Genomic DNA, 22059 nt, shown 5'->3' on the forward strand with positions numbered 1-22059 from the left:
AATCCAAATGCCCCTGGTTGTGTGGGTGGGATCCTGCAGGGACACTAGGTTTGTTGAAGAGTCCAGCCCTGGGAGTTGGAGTGAGTTCTGGACATGCTGCATCACCCTGGGGAATTCCCTTCCCTGCCTGTATCCACATTCAAAATTATGTCCTTCAGCAGCTCATCCATGTCATTCCCTGTGCTGTGGTGGGGCTCAGGGACACAGGCTGCGTGGGACCAGAGCCTGTTTTGGGGTCCAGGGTGGGTGGGAGATGGATGTGGGGTCACCAACTGATGGGCTCAAGCTGGAGGGGCTGTGCTGGGACTCTGCTGCTGGGCACCCAGGCTGCCATGGGGTCAGCCTCTGCTCCTGCCCCAGTGAGGGGATATTAACCACAGCTGGAGGCTGGTGCCTGGCCTGGCAGAGGAGATCATCATCTGGGCCCAGCAACCCTCTCATTCCCTTTTCCTCCTCTCCTGACCCCACTGCTGCGCAGGTTTGGGTGCAGGCAAAGTTACAGTAGACAGGGTTGTCAGAAGAAAACCACTAAGCAGATTTGATGCATGATTTTTATTGACTTTAAAAAAACCAGTTGGTTTAAGACAGTTGTGTGCAGAAGTACCCATGTACACAGAGGCTACGGGCCAAGATGCTCACCGGCGCCTAGCCCTAGGTCAGAGCACTGGTCTGTCTCTCTCCCAGCGGGGCAGGAGGTGCTCGGATCAGGTACTGTGTGATGCAGACAACCTCTGCCAGGTGGGCCAGCCCAGGCACCTCCTCCCTGCCTGCCCCCCTGCCCGTAGCCTGTGCCTACATCTCCTCTATGTACAGTACAGTGGTGCGCCGGCCGTGCAGCACGCGCCTGCCTGCGGCCGCCCTGCCAGGGAGACACGAGTGGTCGCGAGTCCTAGTGGGACAGCTTAAATAAAAAATAATAATATAATAATAATAATTAAAACAACAGAGAAAAGAGGAGTAGGGGGAGGAAGTTAGCAAAAAAAATTCCTATCAGGGCAGCCAGGAGCCGCAAGCGCACCTGACACCGGATGCCAGTACTGTGCTGCCGGAGGGTTTGGTTCCTGGGTTTGGTACCCGGCATCTCCGCTCACCCTGTGATTGTCAGGCCTGGCCCTGCTCAGCTGCAACAGGAGCTGGTCCAGCCTCATCACACTGGATTTGGCCTTTCTAGCCACCAGCATAGTGGCCTGAATGTGTCTCTTTCTCCCGGCAGCACTTCCCAGCTAAGATCAGTGTGGTGCAAGGAAGGAAGCGGGTACAACTGCCAGATACATCAGCCACGTCCCTGCTGCCAGCATGGGCACAGCCTGGCGTCGCTGATGGGAGATGGTCAAGGCACTCATTGTTGCTCGTGGTTTTTAATTTTCTTCCCCGTTAAAAAAAACACAAAACAAAAAATCAGCAAAAACCACCTGAGAAGGTGGAGAGCAGGGCTTGCAGCAGCCTGTGTCCTGGGGCTCAGGGCTGCCTGCACCAGGGTGGCTCCACTTCTACAGACCAAAACCCACCACACAACTCAGGAGTTTAAATCCCTGTGGACAGAAAAGCTGAATTTCCCCAGCCCGGGGGCTGCTAAATTGCCTGTTCCATGGGGTCAACCCACACCCTTGTGTTTCACAATTGCAGAGAAACCGCAAAAAATAATAAAAGATCTGAAAAGCAACCAAACCAAAGTGGAGAAACAGGTAAGAGGCTGCTACAGAAAAGCCAGATACAAAAGGGTAAAAAAACATCTCCAAGCCCAAAAAACCCTACAGTGATTGTTCCTCAAATTAACTATTGCAATCAGGCAGCATGGGCAGAGCTTCCCCAGATGGGCACTGCCCCACAGCCCCTGCTCCACTCTCAGCACTGGCTGTGCAGGCAGAGGGTGCCTCTCTGGGGGACTTTTTCCATGGTTGCCTTTTCCTTGAGCTTTCCAGCATCTCCTAAAAAAAACACCCACCTGACTGACCCAAACAAAGTGGTTTTAATGACACCTCTGGGGAGGCAGTTTCCTTCAGCATCTCCCCATCCCATGTCATAGGCTGTCCAGCCTGGGAAGCCTGGGAACCCTGAGGGCACCAGCTGGACCAGACTGGTGTAAACCAAGCACCACCCTGGTAAATGGAGCAAAGACTTTGGGATTTCAGCTTCTCACCAGAGCTGTTTAGAGCAACACAAAAGCAAAAGCACAGTTTACTCACCCACTAATCTCTGATCTATTTTTTCCCAGCCTGAAAGCAAAGGAAATCCTGTCTCCTTGACCTTGCTGCATCCCACAACCCCTTGAACATCCTACACCTGCTTGCAGAGCTCAGTCAGAGTGACCAGGCTGCTGCTCATGTAGGTTTCTTAGCTGCCTCCTGTACAGTCATTCCTGAAATCTGTCCTACCCTTCCCCAGTCCTCAGGTAGAAGAGCAGGGATGCTGCACCCCAAAGCTGAGATTCCCCTTCATCTCCCTGCACAGCTGTGGCAACAGTCACCAGCCTGCAGCAGAGCATGGTCAGCTTCTGAAGCTTCTGGCTCCCCACCATGGATCCATGTGCTGAGACCTCTGTGCCAGGAGCCTTCCCTGGAGAAACGATGACATCGGCTGCCCCAGGGGCGTAAAAGAAAAATACCAAAATAAAGGAAAAAAGAAGCAGCTGGTTCCACTGGTGAGGCTGCGCAGCCACCACAGCTCCCTCAGCCCCCTCGACCTGGACACGATGCTTGAGGGGCTCCCCAAAGTCACGCAGCTTCGGGGTGGGGGGGTTGTCTTGTTTTAAAAAGAGCAGCATTTGGTTTGACTGTAGAGAGATGCAAGGCAGCCACTCCTGCCGCCTGGTCAGTCGCTGATTGTGTTTATAAATCCTTTCTCAGCTGGATTTCTTAATAATAATTAAAAAAAAAAGCAAAAAGTCTCCTTTAGCTCTGAACCTGATTGGCTGCTGGAGGCACCAAATACCACCGCGGTGGCTCTGTCAGCAATGGGGAACTGTGCTGCCCATCCGTGCTCATTGCCTGAGGCCACCAGGGAGACCCTCACCCTCTGCCCCTGCAGGCAAGCAGGACCTGCTGGAGCAGGGAGCTGGAGACTCAGCCCTCAGTTTCCCCGGTAAACCTCGATCTTGCTGGTTTTGGCCAGCATGTCGATGATGTGTGCCTCGAAGTCAGCATCGTGCACGCCCGTCTTCCTGAACTCCCCAGCGTAGCGGTTGTTCTCCCAGTAGTGGTGCCAGTTCCCCCGGCTGTCAGCACCAAACCCAAAGACGTTCACCTGCAGTAGCAAGGGAGGGAATGAACCAGAACCCTCCACCAGGCTGGGACACCCTTGTCTTAGGAGCTCCTGCACTGGTGGGGTGATTTTCAAAGGTGCCCATCCATCTATACAGCCTTCCCACCCTCGAGAGTGTTCATCACTGTGGTGTCAGGCAGCCAGAGTGACTGCTGAAGTTTGACTCAAAGAATCCACCTCCTTCCTTAACCCTGCAAGGTTTGGGACCTCAGTGAACCCACTCCATGCCAGCCAGGAGCTGAAGGAGCCATCACCCACCTCATCGCAGACATGGAGGGCAAAGAAGAGCACCAGCATGCCAGTGGAGGGGTAGCGCCCGTGGTGTTCCGTCCAGCGGTCGTGGATGTACTTGAAGAAGGCAGGATTGTAGATCTGCACCTGGAAGGACAGACCAGGGTGAGCACAGGAGCCCCTTTGGCATCAGCACTCTGTGAAAGAGCACTGAGAACCCTGGGGAGTGATGAGGTAACGGGGCCACGGCCATGGAGGAGCTCGTGGCAGTGATAGGGATGAACTCCACGTACCTTTTCTTTGTCCACACGCAGAAAAGGCTTCACAGGTGCGTATGTGCTGGGAAAAGAGCACAGAGGCAGGTGAGTTCTTAGGAGTCCTATGCCCCCAACTCCAGTCTGACTGGCCAAAGGGGACTCAGAGGGAGTAACAAATAAATCCCCACTGCTCCCAGGGGATCTGTCCTCAAGTTAGGTGAGCCATCAGCCTGGTGCTGCCGGTGCGCACTGGGTACTTACAACCTGATCTGGCCGGTGGAGAGGGCACTGGCGATCCAGAGCAGGTCCAGGGTTTTGAAGGGCACAAGCACAAAGCTGACGTTGGCGGGCAGGTTCTTGGCACTCTCAGGATACATGAAGTGATGTGTGGTCCGACCACCCACATCGCCCTCAAAGCCCACCGTGGGGGCCTGGTTCATCCTGGGAAGAGAGCAGGGAGGATGACACCACCCTCCCAATGCCCTGTGCCTTGCAGACCACACGGGTGATCCCTATAAGCTGTTGAATGCTGCCAAACAGCAGATTCCCACCCAGGGGAGATGGTAAGGCTGGACTCACTCCCGCTCATCCCAGTACCCGGTGGTGCCAGCACCGCCCCGTGTCTCTGTGCTGCCCGGGTGGGCAGGTCCCTGGCAGTGCTCTCTGGCTCTCACCGCATCACAAAGTCGTGCGCGTCGATTTCCGCTCCGTAACCAGAGCCACGTAGATTGCCTGAGTTGCCAACCACGGCGCAGCGGCGGCAGCGGCGTGGGTCACGGGAGCGGTAGGGGTCCTCGCCCGGCACGATCTGGAACAGCTTGCTCAGGACCTCGTGGGTGTTGTGGGACTTGAACTGAGGCTGCAGCATCTGCAAGGAGGGAAGGGGGGCAGGGGTGAATCAGCCAGCGCCCCCTCCTTGGTGGAGGAGAAATCTGTGCCAGAGCACACCATGGCACTCCCGTCCCTGCGCTCACCATCCACCACCTCTGGACGTCCGGCGGTAGGTCCATGTTCTCCTTGGTCCACACTGGGGACACGGTGCCGTCATAGCGCCCGTCAAACCAGTCGGTGGCCCCTGGCTCCTCGGCCGGGCAGCGGCGGCAGGAGCAGCCCCGGGGGTACGGCCCCCCTTTGCTGAGCCGCTGCATCCCGGCATAGCCGGGCACCAGCTTCACCCGGTGGATGCCGCCCAGCCCGCCGGGGTCCAGGTAGGCGATGCTGTGGTGGGAATAGGTGAAGAGGAGGGACATGACGAAGACGAGCAGGAAGGCGGTCGAGAGGAAGCAGAAGCGCAACGAGCACTTCATGGTCGTCGGGTGGCTGAGCCGGGGACGGCGCCCGCTCCGGCATAGGGCGCGGGCATAGGGCGCGGGAGGGCGTCAGCCGGCCAGCGAGGCTCCCTGCAGGAACGAGAATTGTAACTCCCTGCCGTGGTGGTGTGGGGAGGGGGACCCGCCGCACCGGGCTCCTACCTGCTGGGCTGCAGCTTTCCATCCGCGTTGTCCGGCCGCGGCGAGGGCCCCCGGTGGCTCCACGTGCCAGGCAGGGAGCATCTGCGGGGGGGTCCGGCACAGCTCTGCGCACCGGCCTCAGCCGCGGCACCGCGCCCCGGCGGCTCCTCCAGGTCCCGGCCCCGGCTGGCGCTCAGCTGCGACGGTGCTCATCATGCCCGGGGTTTAGCTGATCCGCTGGCACGCTGCCCTCAGCCGCTGGCTCGGGAACACGGCCACCACGACACCGGCCTGGAGCGGAAAGGAGGAGACGGCGGGTCAAGGGGTGGTGATACAGATAGCTGACGGGGGCTGCGCCGAGCAGGAGGAGGGTGCTGGGGCTGAGGACTTTATTCTCCACTGAACGCCCCAAAATGCGTCCCAGCCCGTCCCAGGCACGGGGCTGCAGGGTATGAGCCATCCCCGAAGGGGACAAGTAGGCGCAGGGTGCGCAGGGAGCTGAGATGCCGGCATCGCTCTCCGAGCCTGGGGAACTCGCAGCAGCTCCCGGACTGTGCCTTCCCCGTCTCTGCCAGACAAAGGCTCAGCCATGAACTCGCCTCCGGAGCCAAACAAGCGGCTCCTTTCTGTAGGCTCAATTCTCCTTCTCTATCACGCCATAAGCAGCCCCTCCAAAACCCTCCTCGCCGGCTGCCGCCGCCACCGCGGCAGCCGGGAAACAGCGGCTCCGCAGCCTGACGGGCACCCCGGGGACGGAGGCTGGCGACTGTCCCCCCCGAGTGGCAGCGTCCCTTGGGGAAGGTCACTCGCTCGCTCGTGATCCTGGCGGGTAAAAATAGCCAGGGCAGAGGTGCTGGCGCCTGCGCCCGGGGAGGGGCGGGAGGAGCTGCCAAGCCCCCCGAGCAGGGGGGAGGGCAAAGCCAGACAGCGCTCCTTGGTCAAATTAAGGAGAAAAAAAAAAAAAGCCGAAAATTCCCTTTTAACCCAGTTACTGAGTTGGGGCAGGATGCAGAATCCCAGGGGTTTGGAGACATGAGCTCCCCTCCAGGCCTTTTTGGGGAGGGGTGACCCCGCCCCAAGGCAAAGCCCTGCAGAGGCATCACCTCTGCGCTGGCCCCAATTAAGCCAGTGCCGATGCCGGCAGCAGTAATTAGGAGCTGGCAGGCACCAGGATGCTTCTTCCTTAGGAAAAAACATCTTCTGGAAGACGCTGGCTTGCTTTCCAGGAATGGACTGCTAAGCGCCCAAAAATCTCCTTGTTGGGATGGGAGGAGAACATGGACCCCAAAGGCTCCCCCCGCCCATTGCACTGCCAGGCATGGACACCTCCTGCTCAAACCATTAACCCCCTGTCAAATATTTGTTCAAGTGGGAACAGTCTTTAAAGGAAAGAGCCAAAAACCGAAGGCACATCCCGGTTCAAGTGTTTTCCTGGGCTCTGGCGGGGAATTTTAACACGCCTACATGGCACACGCATGGCTAGCAGTGACTGCAACCAGTTCCTTGGGCTGCTGCCAGCGGAAAAAGCAGGGTGGTTGTTAAACAGAGGGTTTGCGTTTAGGGAGTTTGGGATAAAGCCAGTAAAAAGCTGTAACACCTCTCCCCGCCCCCCAGATGCAAAACGCTGCAAAGATTCATAGGTAAAAGGCAATTTAGGGGCTTCTTTCAGCTATGATGTGGCAAGGCCACCAAGCAGGATGGGTTGATCCCTCTCCCCTGCTCCCGCTGCTTACCATCCCACGGGGCTTTTTAAAGGCTAAAGGAAATGAGCTATCACGTGCTTGTGTTATTTTTGTTCCTGGTGAAAAGGGGAAAATCCCTTTCCGGCTCCCCACCCCAGCCTGGTTCTGCCTGATGCATCCCAGCCCTGACACCATCTGGAGCACATTTTGTACGGCCCCCGTCCTGGGGCCTCCTGGAGCTGCCCTTGACCACAGCGGGGGGAAAGCCCCCCTCCAGCCCAGCTCATGCGCGATAAAAGAAGCCTTAAATCCCAGTGGCTGGTTTGAGTCATCATTTTCCTAGCAGGAGCTGGCAGCTATTTCCATCTGCACTGGTCCTTACAGCCCCCAGCAGGGACAGGGCACCCACACATACAAACATATCCCAGCAATATCCATGCCCTCCCTGCCCAATCCTAATCCAACCCACCTTCACAAATAAAACCCCACTTGCAGGAGCTTTTTGCACCAGATTTGGATGTTTCCTTCTTAAAATAATCAGGGATTTCAGGATTTCTTCTGTGCAAGCTTGGTAACTCAGCGATACCACTAAATACCCTTCCATTCCCAAATTCATCCCCAGGATCTTGAATTGTCTCCTGAGGACCATGTACTCATCAAACACAAGTTTCTCTTTGATTGCAGGAGATAATGAAGCAAAGCTATTAAAAGGTCCTGGTAAATTGCTCTGCTGCTTTTACAGGTGGATGTTTTTTTCTGATCATATAATCTTTCATTTCAGGATGAATGCTGGAGTGGTATAACTGATAACCCCAGGGCCTGGAGGATGCCTGCCCCTTCTCTGTCAGACAAAACACCATCAATACATCCCCACTCTGCATTTTTAGGTCTTGTTGGCTTTGTTTGCTCATTTCTAAGATATCCTGGGGTTGTTGGCATGAATTTCTATGCCAGTAAATGGCAGGGTGGGCAAAGGAAGGAGCCATCACTGGGAGATGGGATGTCATCATGTTTGGGGCAGGGAGAGAAGGAAAGTGGAGGAGCAGTGGCAGCATTATCTACCCTAGCTGCTGCTCTTCCCAGGTATGAATGGTCTGAAAATTCCCCCAGGAGTCTTTGGGAAATGCCACCCTGGTGACCAGGTGCTACTCATGCCATGATCCCTGTGCAGAGAGGTCACTCCTGCCACCACCAAACCATTCACTGGGTGAATGGTTTGAATTCACTGGTGAACCATTCACTGGCCAGAGTGGTGCATGGCTCTTGCAGGTGGAGGAGGGGGAAGCACACAGAGCCCCCTTGGACTGGACTGGCATCTCTGCCATGGATGGAAAATCTGAGAATTAGGGTTGGGTTTCCTTGACAAGGAAGGAGCAGATCTAAACTGAGTCTTCTCCCACCTCCTTCAACACCAGGCAGAAACAGCGAGTGGTGACCCATCCTTGTTTCAGGCACGGCTTCAGTGAGTGGGATTCCTACAAAATATCATAAAACCGTTCCAGTTTCTTTTTGCCCACGGCCCAAGCGCTGCCAGAGGTTGCAGCCCCCGGGCAGGGTGCCGAGGAGCCGCTTGCCTCCGTGGGGCCGTCAGCTCGTGTTAGCTCGGAACAGCACGCGGGAATCTGCCGGGGGCAGCGCAGGAAGGGGCGATAGCCTGTCCCTCTGCATCACTGGGCTTCCAAAGCCAAAGCAAGGCTTGGCGAGAAAAGTGCAGTTAATTAAGAAGGTCCTTTCCTGCAATCCAGAGGGATTATATTTTTCCCTTGAATTTTTTTTCCTCCCTGGAAGCTGGATGGGAAAGGGAGCAGGTAGCAGACCTGGTGCTGGCACAAGGATGTTCCTCCCTGCCATGGGGTGATGCCATGAAGAACTGATGGCCAGCAGCAGACAAGCACCAGGTATTAAGAGAAGAAGCCAATGCCATGCGTTAAGCCATCACCACATCCTGACAGCAGTAAGGACCTGGTAACTTATTCTTCACCCTTTTAATTAATCATAGTCTTATCAGCCAGCTCAATCAGCTAATGGAGACAAGTTAATTTGGTTTCCCATCTTTTAAACCCTATTCGCACCCCTGACTGCCAATGGCAGCAATTCCAGCCTTTCCTCGTGTCTGGCCTCCAGAGGGGTTATTTCAGGCTCATCCCTCAGCGCTGGGATAGGGCCAGGAAAGAGCGTGGAGGCCAAATCCCCAGCACAGAGCTGGGATGGAGCCAGCCACACTGAGGCCATTTCCCATGGGATCTGGGGGCACAGGAGAGTGCCAGCAGTGGGAAAAGAGAATGGAATACTCCCATCCTTGCTGGTAGATGGGCCTGCAGGGGCTGGTCCAGCAGCATCCCAAGCCCCTTGTCTCAATCACAGTGGGAACTGCACCAGCCTGAACACCCTGTGCTGCTCAATGGGGCAATGCTGGGTGGGCACTCTCCCCCCCCAAAATTCACACTGGCAGAAGCAGCCAAGGCAGATGCCCATCCCTGCAGCTCACAATCCCATTGGGCCCACCCAGCCACATGTACCAGCCTGTGTGGCTGATGTCCCTAAGCATTCTCCAGTGCCACAGTGCCATTTCTCCCACCCTCTGCCAGACATTCTGGGTCTCCCCAGGCTGCCATGGGGAACAAGGGACCCTGTACTCCAGGGGTGTTGATAAGCCCAAGGCCATGCTCACAGCATGGCTTTGTCACACTCAGCTCTTTGTGTCAGGAGCAGCAGCTCCCTCCTTGAGGCAGGACAGGCAGGGAGGGGAGTGGGATTCTCCCCCCTGATCCTGAATGCCTGAGAGGTAGAGACAGCCCAGCTGCTCTGCACCCCTGAACCCCCTGTTTGCATCAGCTGCCTCAGTTTGCACCAAATCAAGTCCCACCAGCTCAGGTACCACTCAGCTGGGTACCACTGAACCCTGGGTCACGTACCACCGCACCGGGTGCCACCAAGCTGAGTCCAACCAAGCAGCCAGGTTTGGCCAACAAACCCAGCAGAACAGAGGAGGCAGAGCCTGGGGCTTGCCACCCACCACTGCCTAGTCCTCTCTCCCATCCTCACCCCAGTTCCCTGAGCAAAACCATCTGGTCCCATGGGTAGCCAGCCCCTCACTGCTGGCAACATCTCTGTCTCATCCTCCCACAGCTGCAGGCTGGGTCTGCCTGGTCCCTGTCCCCACTCCTGCCTGTTACAGCAGGGCTGCATCCCACAGACACCCCTGAACCAGTCTCCCTGCAGCCTTAGCTGCCTGTGAAGACGTGGCCACACCGCAGGCAGACACGCTCCCTAGGAAGGGCAGGACCCCTGCTCTCCTTTCACCACCAGCACTCGGTGAGCTGCCAGCAGCACCCTGAGCCTCCCCTCCGGCTGGGAAAGAACCACTTCCCCTCCACCACTGCCGCTGGTTTTACCAGCCTGGGCCCGTTAGGTTCATGCCTGATGCCTCACCAGGAAAATATGTGCAGGAGCGCAGGACAGGCGGATGCTGCACCAGGAGGCGCCGCCGCCGGTTGTGGCCCTTTGCCCGGGGAAGGCGAGAGGAGACACGGGGCCCCCCGCACTTTCTCGTCTTCCTGGAGAGGATCGGAGGCAGTAGAAAACCAAAGGTTCTTCTTTGGCTCTCGAGGGCTGGTTGATGGGTGCTGTGCCCACAGCCGCCCTCTCTCCCCCGGGTAAACCCAAGGTGAGAGCTGCAACCTCAGCACATGCTGCGGGTGGCCCCATAAAGCCACCCCTGTTTGCTCTGCCTGCGGGCAGCACCGAGAGGACATTGAACTCGTTAGGGAAATTGCACCTATGAGATTTCATTGCAGGGAAGTTACGAAAGGCTCCTGAGGCCGGAGGGCATCAATCCCAGCACAGCCCAGTTACAGCAAAGAACTCCCATTAAATGTAAAATTAGAGCAGTTCCACTGGTGACAGCCCCTGACTTCTTTCCACTAGCTGGGGCTCTGCTCAGACACCTGAGGAGAAAGGGGAGCGTTTGCAGCTTCCTAATTAGCCCAATTACTGCTGCAGATCCAAAGTCCTTTGCTGGGGACACGGTGGCACCCGGAATCAAAGTGACTGCAGCTTGTTCTGGTTTCCCAAGAGCAACTGTTGAGGGTGCTATTTTAGAGTTCAAACACGGAACTATCCATCTCGTAAGAAAAAAAAAAAAAGTAATCTATACATCACAAATGTATATATATAAAAAAAAATTATATACATTCACCACTCATCTGGGGGTATCTTTGGGAACTTTGCCTTGGAGCTGGGACCCAAATACACTTGTACTTTCCAAAAAAAGCTTTTGGAAGATACCAGTGGCAAAGAGCGACATGAAGCCAAGAGATACCCCGGAGCCCAGTGCGGAGCCCAGCAGGGCAGAGAGAGGAGGCTCCCAGCCTCTCCCATCGCATCGCAGCCCCTCGGGGTCAGGCGGACTCTGATAAATCCTGGCTCACGAAGAAGCACTGAAGCCGGTCAAGCCACTGGAGAGCAATTAGCAGCTTGCAACCGTGTAAAAATTAAATGCAACGGGAGGAGATGAAAGCCATCGAGCTGCCGGGACCTCGACGTGCCAAACGGGGCGGCATCCGGCGTGCCGAGAGCCCGCAGCAAAAGCACCGAGCCCTCAGTGCCATGGGAGCCTTTCCCCCAAAAGCGGCAGTTTGGAGCTTGTTTGGGCACGAAAATTCGCGCGTTCCCGCAGCATGCGGCTGCCGAGGCTCTCCCTGCCCGCTCTCCCTGCCTGCCTCCGGCGCCGGCGAGGCGTGGGCGGTGAGCGGAGCGCGCCCCGCCGTTCCCAAGAACCGCCATGAGCTCCTCGGAGGAGAGAGAAGCGCTTTTGACGGGCAGCTGCCGCACACAACCGGCAGCGGGGCCGCGGTCGCTGCCAGATGGGGACAGACAGACAGACAGACAGACAGACAGACAGACGGGCACGCGCGCCGCGGCGGGGGCAGCGGGCAAGGCACCCCCCAGCCCAGCCCTCCCCGCTGAGGTCGCGGCTTTTGCTTCTGACAGAAGGGGGAGAAAAAGGAAGAAAAGGAAAACCAAGCCCAAAGCGTTGAAGAACTTCCCGTTGGCGCTCACCGCCAGAGCCACGATGTGGCCGGGGCGGCTGCTCTGGGCTGGGTAAAGGAGAGCCCGAGATAACGCAGAGCAAAACTGCCTTCACCAGCTCAAAGCCCACACGTCTTCCTGGAGGGAGGCTCAGCAAGTTTTGGGGTTTGGTGTGATTTGGTTTCCCCCAGACATGTTTTATGATTTTTGGCAGCTGGCGGAGACGTGGCCCTTCCTCCAGTCTGAGCCTGCACTCTGCTCAAGTCCATCCTCCCCCCAGTATTTTCCTGCTGGCATGGGAAGCCCTCACTCTATGGAAACTATTTGGAATAAGTGCTCTGACTCTGAAGCTGGAGCCTGAGAAAAACCTTCCCTTCCTCCTGCGCCAGCAGTACTTAAGCCCCCGGCATATGTGGGGACCCCTTGAATCTCCAGGCCCTGAAATACGGGCTCGGGTATCAATCCCACTCCGGCAGCCGTGCTTCAGCCAGGGAAACACCCTGGAACAATGGGACAGGGACACCGATGAGCTCTCACACCAATGCCCGCGTTAGTGCCCCCCCCCCCCCCCCCCCCAGACACAGAAGCAGGCAGGGGACATCCCCTGCTCGGTGACACAGTTTTCTACCCTGTCCCCAGGGACGCTCAGGCTGTTCGTGAAATCCTGGCTGCCACTACCCATGCAATGGATGCCGTGTGTCACGCAGCCATGTGTCACTGCTGCTGAGGGACCTTACACGCACATTGGCACTGGTGGGGACCGGGGCCGCTCGCAGACAGCCCTCCCACCCTGGCCCCCGGCTCTGGCCTCAAGATCCCCAGGGCACACGGCTGGAGGGGAGCAGCTGCATCAGCCCCGGCCCCGATAGCTCTGCTAGGGCAGCAACCTCCCCGGGGCGAGCACATCCTCCCCGGGCAGCACACCGCGGCGGGGGCCAGCACATCCTCCCTGGGGACAGCACCGCAGGGCCCGGGCCAGCGCTCCGGACCAGCGCAACCTCCTGGGTCAGAACCCAATGCAACCCGGGTGGACGCTCCCGGCAGCCAGCACCCAAAACCCGGACCTGTACCCCGGATAGGGGACAGCACATCCTCCCGGGGCTGTTCAGCACCCCCTGCATGCCGGGTGGATACTCCCAGCCCCGAGACCTGCACCCAGCCCCGGGAACTGCGCTCAGCCCCGGGACCAGCTACCGGCACCACCACACCGGGGAGGAACCCAAGGCATCCCGTGTGGGTGCTCCCCGAGGCCAGCTCCCAGCACCGGGACCAGCCCGCAGCAGCGGAGCAGCTCCCGGGCGGGCTCCCCCGCCGCCGCCCGCTATCCCCGCCGCCTCCCCGGGACCGGCATCCCGAGCCGAGCCGGGCCGTGCCCGGATCCCCCGCCTCGGGCCCGCTCTCCGCCGCGGTACCTGGCTCAGCTCCGGCATGGCCCCGCCGCCGGGCTCACCCGGGCCCCGCCGCCACCGCCCTCCGCGCCGTGCGGAGCCGTGCCGCGCGGGGCGGGGGGGATCACGGGCCCGGCAGGCTGGGAGATGTAGTCCTGGGCCGCCCGGCGGGGCTTGTGGGACTTGTAGGAGGAGAGAGGGGCCGCCTGCGCCCACTCTCCCACCCGCGTCTCAGGAATGTACGGCGGTGCTCAGCCCGGGACTCACCCCGCCACATCGGCACCCCCCAGTCCTCTGCCCAGCATCGGCATCGCCGGTACTCATCCACCGGGATCCACCCCGGTACCCACCCGGCGCATCGGCAACGCCCTGAACACCCCCGGTACCCAATGCGATACCCAGCTCAGTACCCATCCCGGTACCCATCCCGGTACCCATCCCGGTGCACCGGCATCTCCAGACACCGGCACCCCAGTACCCATCCCCCGTTATCCACCCTGGTATCCACCCGTCGTACCGGCATCTTCCGCTACCCTCCCTGGTACCCATTCCGGTACCCAGCCCGGCACCCACCCCAGTGCATCGACACCCCCCCGTACCCACCGATCGCATCCCTGCATCCAGCGGGCGCCCACCCTGACAACCCACCGGGAACAGACACCAGCGCCCACCGCCCGGGCACCCCTTCTCTCTGCAGAGAACACTGCGAGAAGTCGGACTCTTGACAGGGGTGACCCCGGGCACTTAGGGGTACGCACCGCCGCTAAAGCCCATTTTAGGGCAGAAAACGTCAAACCCCCATACCCCCTCTGCAAGCCCCCGAGATGGGGTAAGGAGGGAAGCAGCATAGGGGTGCGCTGTGCCTTTAAGGGGTCCGTTCCTCGCCGCGCAGTGCACACTGGGAATTATAGTTCTTTAGCGACAAGCGCCCCGGAGCGGCTGCGGCGAGTGGACTAAACATCCCAGCAGGCCCCACGGCGCCAGGCTGGGGGCGGAGGAGGTGCTTATGGCGGCGGAGTGGAGCGCTCTTCTCCTCACCTGCCGGCGGGGCCATGGCGGGGTGTCCGCCCTGCAGCGAGGCAAGTGGCGGGGCGGGCGCTCCCTCTCCCTCCCTGCGGGCGGCAGCGGGACCGGCTCTCAACCCCGCCCGCCTCTCGTTTGGCAGAGCTGGAGGTGCGGCGGCTGCGGGGCGGGCTGGGCCCACGCCCCCCAGCGCTGCTCCTGGCCGTGGAGGACCCCTGGGCCCACCTGGGCAGCGGCGGCGCCACCCTGAACGCTTTGCTGGTGGCAGCCGAGCACCTCAGCGCCCGGGCCGGATACACGGTGAGAGGTGACGGCCTCCGGTGGGTCCAGGGAGGCTGGAAGTCAGGAGGGGATGCTGGAAGTGAGGGGGGGTGCCTGTCCTGTCCCCACTGACTTTTCCCTGCTGTCCTCTCCCAGGTGGTGACCGCTGACGTCCTGAGGGACGCCCGCATCCTCATCTTGCACATGGTGAGAGCCGAGTGGCAGCCCAGCCTGGGACCTCTCATTGCACCCACTCCGTCCCGGTGACCCTCTATATTCTCTGTCCCACCAGGGCCGCGACTTCTCCTTTGACGACTGCGGCCGTGCCTTCACTTGCCTGCCCGCTGAGGAGCCCGGCGCCGCAGCCGAAGCGCTGGTCTGCAACCTGGACAGCCTTCTGGGGACCATGACACACCGGGTCTGTGTAGCCTGGGGATGGGGCCCTGGGGATGGGTTTGGCTCCCAGCAAGATGGAAACAGTGTTGGGATCCTGGGCTCCTTCCCTGCTGTCCCTGGGCACATGGTCCTTCTCTTGGCAGCTCTGTGTGGGCTCCCCACCTGGCGTCTGGGTCTGCAGCACCGACATGCTCCTCACCGTGCCTTCAGCTCCAGGTGAGTGGATATCAGCTTTGGCGTGGGACAGGTTCCTAACAAGCAGCACAGCTGTGCTGTGCTCCCATGAGGGTTTGGATGCTCAGCTGTTGCTGTCCTGTGAATGAATGGGAGCATCTGTTGTGTCTGCGGCAAGGTGGTCAAGGCTGGATGCTGCTGCCACTTCTGCTGCCGTGGTCCAAGTTTTCAGACAGTTGTGCCCGGTGTGAGTACGTGCTCTGTCCCAGTGGGCACTGGTTTCTGTCCCTCCCCCCAGGGATCAACTGGGATGGCTTCCAGGGTGTCCGAGTGATCGCAGTGCCTGGGAGCCCAGCATATGCCAGGAACCATGGGGTCTACCTCACCAATGAGCAGGTTGGGGCAGTTCCCCCTTCAAGAGGCATCTTTGGGAGGTGCAGGGATCCTCAATCCTTTGATCCCTTGGGTGCTGAGATCTCAGCACTGCTGTGGCTGCTTGGCTTGGGGTTTCCAGAAGAGCTCACTGGGGTGGTTTTTGCTCCCAGGGGCTGGTGCATGACATCATCTACAAAGGCACAGAGGCCCAGATCCATCAATGTGCGGGGCCAGATGGCACTGTCCCACTGGTATGGCACAACTCTGGTGTTGGTGACCCTGCCAGCCTCATCCCTTGTGTCACCACAGCTGCAGCCTCAGTCCTGATATGCCTGGCAGGTCTGCGGAATTGTTTTCTTCTCCTCGGATGCTGCCGAGCAGCTTCTGGCCACCCATGTCATCCCTCCTCTGGACGCCTGCACCTACATGGGGCTGGACTCGGGGGCACCACCCATCCAGGTGAAACCCCTTCTGTGGAGGACAGGACCCTTTGCCACTTGGGTGTCGCTGCTGGGCATCTCTGTTGGGTCTGTGTGCCCTCACACCGCCAGATTTGGGTGGGAGAGGTAGTGGGAGGGAGCACCTAGTAGCAGAGTGGGGTTCAGGATGGCTGCACCCAACAAGTCCCTTCTCTCCCAGCTCTCCCTCTTCTTCGACATCGTGCTGTGCATGGCAGGGGGGATGACAGAGGAAGATTTTGTGAAGGGTGGTGGTGATGCCAGTGTGAGGAGTGCCCGCTCTGTGCTGTGGACAGCTCTCCGTGGTTTCCCACTTACCATAGGTGAGTGCTTCCTTCCAACTTCTAGTGAAGTGTCCCTGCATGTCCCTGTAACTAGATGATCTTTAAGGTCTGTTCCAACCCCAACCATTCTATGATTCTGTGCTGTGGTGAGTGCCTGTGATGTGACCCATTCCTGGGCCACCTTCCCTGCATGGAGAGAGATGGGGTGGTCAGAGCCTGATGGTCATGTGTGTCTCCCCACAGCTGTGGGTCCCCAGGTCTTCACTCCCCACCCCTTCAACTGGGGGTGTTCAGCCTAGCTCACATGAGTGTAAGACACACACACTTTTTTTTGTCAATGTGCTAAAAGCTCTCCTGCCCCCCCCCCCCAGCCTGCATTCCCAATGCGTCCTATGACTACATGACCACCTCTGCGAGCGACCATATCCGCAGCCTGACCCTCCTGCCTGGCTCTGCCAGCCACCTCCGATTCTGCAAGACAGCCCATTCCCACGTGGATGTATGTCCTTCCATCCCCAGCCTTGCTCGTGTGTGTTTTTTGGGGGTTGCTCTGGGGTGTGTGCCCAGACCCTGGTCCCATGTGTCTCTATGCCCTTGGCAGCAGCCCTGTCTCCTGGAGGATAACTCTTCAGTCACCAACTGCCTGCTGGAAGGAGCTGTGCAGCTGGCAGCTGGCAGTGTCATCCAGCACTGTCACCTCCAGGTACTTGACTAGGATGGGGGTGATGCACAGCTCCCAGTGCACTGAATGGGCAGCAGGGTGATACGTTGCTGCCTAAGATGGAGAAACCACAGCTGTGAGATTTGGGGTGCCCTTCCTCTTTGGGGCTGCCTTTTGGCTGATGCTGGGCACCCTGGTGGCTGTCATCCTCTGCAAACAAGGGGATGAGGCTGTGGCTTCTGGCCCGTCCTGAGCTGGGAACCAGGGCAGACCCTCTTCTTTGGGGGCTCTGTTATGGCTGTGAGTCCTGGAGGCTGTTACCTAGCCTGAATTTCTGTAGTCTGTGTTTCTGCAGCCTTGTGACAAAATTATGTCCTGCCACCTGGCATGTTCTGGCACCAGCTTGTCTCTCAGGGTGGTTGTCTCATTCCAAGGTCAGGATTTGGCTCTGATTTGGGGGCCAGCCATGCCACTGTTGCTTCTTCCTCAGGGTCCCCTGGTGATCGGTCCTGGCTGCCTCCTCTCAGGCCTCAACGTGGGCTCCTCACCAGCCCTGCGTGGCTATCCCCTGCGTGATATTGTCCTTCAGGGCCACCACGTCCGGCTGCGTGACCTGCCCTGCCGCGTGTTCACTCTCACCGGCCGCCTCGACGACTGGCAGGTGCGGGGGCAGTGAGGTGGCGCAAGGCTCCCAGCAAAGCCAAAGTGTGATCAGCCCCTCTGTGTCCCTGCAGAGCCCTATGGAAAAAGCCACCTACCTGAACGTGCCCTGGGCTGAGTTTTTCCAACGGACGGGTGTACGGTAGGTGCCACATGTCAGGATGGGACAGGAGACCCAGCTCCTGGAGGTGTCATGACCACCCCAACCCATCTCCCATTACAGCTCCCCTCATGGAAGGTGTCCTCGAGCCCCAGGGCAGTGTTGATGGTCTCTCCCTCCATCAGGGAAGGGGACCTTTGGGATGCCGAGATGCCGCGGGGGAGCCGCTGCCTGCTCAGTGCCCGCCTCTTCCCGGTGCTGCACGCCCGCGAGGCGCTGGGGCTGGAGGATGTGCTGTGGCTGCTGGGCCTGGCTACTGTGGCCAGTGAGCAGCTGGCGCGCTGGCGGACAGCCTGGCGTATGTCCTGGCAGGAGCTGCTGCCCTGCCTGGACATGGAGGCTGAGCTGGGTGCCCGCCAGGCCCTGTTCTTCCTGCAGGGCCAGCGCAAGGTGCGGCGGGTGCTGCTGGGGTGCCAGGACAGCAGCCTCCTGCCGCTTGCCCGCAGCGCTGTCCATGAGGGCTACCACGAGGCTGTGCTGCGCACGCTGGATGAGGGTGAGCTGGACTCACGAGCCGCATCTCTCCTTATCAGGACTGTTCAGTGCTCCCCACCCCCTTCATTGATCCCCTCCCTTACTGCAGGACCCCATGGGGGTGCACCTGCAGGGTGTCCAACAAGCCATACAAGCCCTGCTCCCCTGGGGATATTTTATGGCAGAAGTGGGCTGGTTGGGGTGCAGCCTGCAGCCTGGGTGTGCTTTGCAGCCTCCTTCTGTTTTATTTTTTAGTTGCCTCCACAGCCAGCGATGCTGGTATTGCAGCACGGGCACTTGCCTGTATTGCTGAGGTCCTGGGCTGCATGGCACAAGGGGAAGGGGGCTTGCGGAGTGGTCCTGCTGCCAACAGGGAGTGGGCCTCAGCTTTTGGGCGCCTGGAGAGCGGGGACATCGCTGGCGGTGTCCAGGAGCTGGCTGCTGAGCGGCAGAAGTGGATGAGCCGGTGAGGCTGGGGCTGGCAAAAGACAGCTGCCCCATTCCAGGCATTGGTGCTGTCATGGAGACATGGAAATGGGCTCAGCATCTCCCTTATCACAGGCCGGCTCTGCTGGTGAGAGCAGCTCGGCATTACGAGGGGGCCGAGCAGATCCTCGTCCGGCAGGCAGTGATGTCCTCATGCCAGTTCGTCAGTGTGGAGCAGGTGGAACCGCCACCCTTGGGGCACTGGGTGCAGGTGGTGTGTCCAGCCCGCCTGGACCTCTCCGGTGAGCGCATTCCCTGAGTCAGATGATCCTTGTCTCACCCCTGTGGTGCTGGGGGAGATGGAGTAAGGTGCAGTAGGAGGCTGAGGGTGAGTGTTGGCAGGTGGCTGGAGTGACACACCCCCCATCACCTACGAGCACGGGGGGGCCGTGGTGGACGTGGCGGTGCTGGTGGATGGGTGCCGGCCCATCGGCACCCGGGTGCGGCGCATTGTCCAGCCAGAGCTGCGCCTTGTCAGCCTCTGCGGGACACCACGGAGCGAGGTGGTGGCAGAGCTGGTGTGCCAGGAGCTGGAGCACTTACAGGACTACTGCCAGCCACATGCACCAGGTGAGGGGTCACCTGCCAGCCTGGTTCTGTACCTGTGATGTCCCATTGGTGCCAGGATGGCCCTTTTTGGGGCCAGTGGGATGAGGGAGCAGGTAGCACAGCAGGCATCAGCTTTACTTCTTTCTTGATTTCAGGAGCCCTGCTCAAAGCTGCCTTTATCTGCACCCAGGTTGTGCAGTTCCCCTCACAGAGACCCTTGCGGGCCCAGCTGATGGAGAGTTTCGGGGGTGGCTTTGAGGTGCACACCTGGTCCAAGCTGCCCCATGGGTCTGGCCTTGGTAGGTCTGCAAGGAAGGGGCTGGGCAGTCCCTCACTAGTGCTTGGGAGTCTCTCCTGCTGCCAGCACTAGAATGGGGGAATCCCCCTTGCTTCCCCCCAGCCCTCAGGGACACAACAGCGTCTCACTGCCCTGGCCCCACCTGTGCTCGCTGCAGGCACCAGCAGCATCCTGGCAGGAGCAGTGATGGCATCCCTGTACCGGGCAGCAGGGAAGGCTGCCAGCACAGAGTCCCTTATCCATGCTGTGCTGCACCTGGAGCAGAGGCTCACAACAGGTAGGGCCTGGGGGAGCATCTGGCCCGTGAGGTGGGGGTCCCAGCAGTGACTGTTGACCCTCTGCCCTGCAGGGGGTGGTTGGCAGGACCAGGTCGGTGGGCTCGTTCCTGGCATCAAAATTGGGAGGTCGAAGGCTCAGCTGCCACTCAGAGTGGAAGTGGAGCAGATCCCAGTCCCTGATGGTTTTACCCAGACCCTGAACGATCACCTGCTGCTGGTGTACACGGGGAAGACTCGCCTGGCCCGCAACCTGCTCCAGGTAATGCCTCTGGGTGTCACAGGCTGGCCTCTGCTCCCCCTGTGGCCTTTGGTGGCATCCCCTTCACTTGTGCAGAGCTTTGTCACCCCAGAGGAAGCTGCCATGGGTGCAGCACTACCTCCCCAGGTGCTTCCAGAGCCAGGAGGACAGTGACAGGGACACTGTGGCCTCTTGCAGGACGTGGTGAGGAACTGGTATGCCAGGCTGCCCTCCATTGTGCAAAATGCTGACGCGCTGGTGAGCAATGCTGAGGAGTGTGCCCAGGCCTTGAGGCAAGGTGTGAGCCCCCTTCCCTGGGCCAGGGTGACCCTTTTAACAGCTAAAGAAATACAGACTTTCTCGGGGAGAGGCTGTGCAGTCTTGGAAGGGAAAAAGGCTGGGGGGTGCAGGCTCTTGCAGCTGCAGGAACTTCAAATCCTCCCCTGAGCCCACCCTCACCAGGCAATCCCTCGAAATTCAAGCTTGAACAAAGATTTTGAGGAAGAGGGGGTTAGACATGCTGAATCTGATTGATTAGCAGTGTGCCATTGGTGACAGGGCTGGGGGCCATGCCTGGTCAATGCAGCGGGTTTATGTGGCTGCTGCAGAGAGGAAGCTGGAGCATTAAAGCAAGCTAATCCTCCCCCTGTGGAGGATTAAAAATAGCAACGTGACAGGGCTGGGGTTGCCTGCTCAGCCAGCAGAGCTGGGAGGAACTGGAAAAGAGAAGGCAGAATTTAGTTTGGGCTGAGCATGTTTTTGCCCTTTGGGTGAGAAACGGAGACAAGCAATTTGTAATATTCCCTCCTCTGCAGGTGATCTTCTGCTCCTTGGCAAGTGCCTGGACCGCTACTGGCAGCAGAAGAAGTGCATGGCCCCAGGCTGCGAGCCGCTGGCTGTTGGGTGCATGATGGACGCTCTCCGGCCCTACGTCTACGGGCAGTGCTTGGCTGGGGCTGGTGGTGGTGGCTTCCTTTATGTCCTAACCAAAGCCCCTCGGCAGAAAGAGGCTCTGCACCAGATCCTGGCAAACACTGAGGTGAGCTGTGAGCCCCACACTGTTGCAGGCAGCTTGCAGCAGCTGTATATAGAGCACCAGGAGCATCTCTCCCCACCACACATGGGGTGTGATTGCTTGTTGTTCCCATGCCCTCCCTGGGACCTTGGAGGTGAGAAGGGGTCCTTTGCTGGCTCCTGGCCCAACCTGTGACTTTCTTTTTTCTAGGGACTGGGCAACTTCAGCATCCACAGCATTGAAGTGGACACAGGTGGCTTCTCTGTGGAGGTTCTGGGATGTGATACAAAGGACAGTGCTCACCCTGGAGGGGACAGGGCTGTGTGAAGGCCTTCATCCCTGGCAGATAGCCAGAACAGGTGCAGGGAAATCCCTGCTGCTTTAGGGGCAGGTTTGTCAGCCAGCTTCAGCAGGTGCCTTAGGCCTCCATCTGGCCTTTTTGTGTTGCTATTTGCCCCAAAAGCCAGAGCCTGGAGAAGCTGTGACAAGTTGTGCAGGCAGGCAAAACTACCCCTGCTGGGTGGCCTTGCTGGAGGGACAGTTTGCCAGGGCCTCCACCCTGATTTTGGTGTTTCACTTCAGTTTTTACAGTTCTTCAAAGGGAACAAGCTAGCATTTGTGATGCTGCATCTAGCAGGAACCTTCCTGCTCTACCAGCAGCAGGGACCCAAGCTGCCTGTTCATCATGCAATGCTCCTGCACCAGGGATGCAGCTGAATGTAGAATTGAGACCTGCTCCTGTCCTCAGGCACTGTTACAGCAGTGAAATAGTGAATACTGAAAGCAAATTTCTAGTTGTGCAGTCTGTCTGAATAAAAAGCTTGTTCTCAGCATGTGTTTGCACCCCTCTGTCCCTAGCAGGGCTGCTCCCTCTTCACAGGGTAGCAAAGGCGCAGCAGTGCATGGGAAAAGCTTTTCCAGGGGTGGGAATGGCAGAACCTGCCTGCAAGGGCTGGTCAGCTCCCTCT

At 59.0% G+C, this 22059-nt stretch overlaps 2 protein-coding genes across 5 annotated transcripts; one reads left to right on the plus strand and one right to left on the minus strand.

The window, feature by feature from the left end:
* Positions 1–537: 537 nt before the first annotated feature.
* ST3GAL2 (ST3 beta-galactoside alpha-2,3-sialyltransferase 2) lies at positions 538–13472 on the minus strand. Of its 2 annotated transcripts, none has more exons than XM_058846035.1 (8): positions 13326–13472; positions 5222–5491; positions 4724–5149; positions 4424–4617; positions 4011–4190; positions 3786–3831; positions 3520–3639; positions 538–3243 (listed from the first exon to the last, which is right to left on the minus strand). In XM_058846035.1, exons 3-8 carry the CDS (start codon positions 5054–5056, stop codon positions 3070–3072), a joined length of 1047 nt encoding a protein of 348 aa, XP_058702018.1. In that variant the 5' UTR covers positions 5057–5149; positions 5222–5491; positions 13326–13472; the 3' UTR covers positions 538–3069. The 2 variants fall into 2 exon arrangements, with proteins under 2 accessions (XP_058702018.1, XP_058702019.1); XM_058846036.1 differs by lacking the exon at positions 13326–13472 and adding an exon at positions 10315–10547.
* An 835-nt stretch (positions 13473–14307) lies between these two features.
* FCSK (fucose kinase) lies at positions 14308–21917 on the plus strand. 3 transcript variants are annotated; one of them, XM_058846153.1, is made up of 23 exons: positions 14308–14380; positions 14467–14624; positions 14742–14792; positions 14878–15003; positions 15125–15197; positions 15454–15551; positions 15701–15781; positions 15870–15989; positions 16170–16311; positions 16644–16771; positions 16874–16975; positions 17424–17594; positions 17668–17735; positions 17879–18249; positions 18483–18693; positions 18789–18955; positions 19056–19283; positions 19418–19561; positions 19718–19837; positions 19910–20097; positions 20275–20374; positions 20892–21115; positions 21302–21917. In XM_058846153.1, the coding sequence occupies exons 1-23, from the start codon at positions 14308–14310 to the stop codon at positions 21416–21418; spliced, it is 3261 nt and encodes a 1086-aa protein (XP_058702136.1). In that variant the 3' UTR covers positions 21419–21917. The 3 variants fall into 3 exon arrangements, with proteins under 3 accessions (XP_058702136.1, XP_058702138.1, XP_058702137.1); XM_058846155.1 differs by lacking the exons at positions 14308–14380; positions 14467–14624 and having other exon boundaries at positions 14770–14792; positions 14878–15197; positions 16644–16801; positions 16877–16975; XM_058846154.1 differs by lacking the exons at positions 14308–14380; positions 14467–14624; positions 14742–14792; positions 14878–15003; positions 15125–15197 and having other exon boundaries at positions 15206–15551; positions 16644–16801; positions 16877–16975.
* The last annotated feature ends 142 nt before the right edge of the window (positions 21918–22059 follow it).

Source organism: Poecile atricapillus, chromosome 10 (genome assembly GCF_030490865.1).
Source record: "Poecile atricapillus isolate bPoeAtr1 chromosome 10, bPoeAtr1.hap1, whole genome shotgun sequence".
Taxonomy (NCBI): Eukaryota; Metazoa; Chordata; class Aves; order Passeriformes; family Paridae; genus Poecile; species Poecile atricapillus.

Bases quoted from the DNA above. Each gene is read 5' to 3' on its own strand.
- ST3GAL2 (XM_058846035.1), bottom strand. From the start codon at position 5,056: ATGAAGTGCTCGTTGCGCTTCTGCTTCCTCTCGACCGCCTTCCTGCTC. The intron at 4,618-4,723 runs GTGAGCGCAGGG...CCCTCCTTGCAG, and splicing joins ACGTCCAGAGGTGGTGGATG to ATGCTGCAGCCTCAGTTCAA. The intron at 3,832-4,010 runs GTAAGTACCCAG...CTCTTTTCCCAG, and splicing joins TCCACCGGCCAGATCAGGTT to CACATACGCACCTGTGAAGC.
- FCSK (XM_058846153.1), top strand. From the start codon at position 14,308: ATGGCGGCGGAGTGGAGCGCTCTTCTCCTCACCTGCCGGCGGGGCCAT. The intron at 18,250-18,482 runs GTGAGCTGGACT...TTTATTTTTTAG, and splicing joins GCTGCGCACGCTGGATGAGG to TTGCCTCCACAGCCAGCGAT. The intron at 19,284-19,417 runs GTGAGGGGTCAC...TCTTGATTTCAG, and splicing joins CTGCCAGCCACATGCACCAG to GAGCCCTGCTCAAAGCTGCC.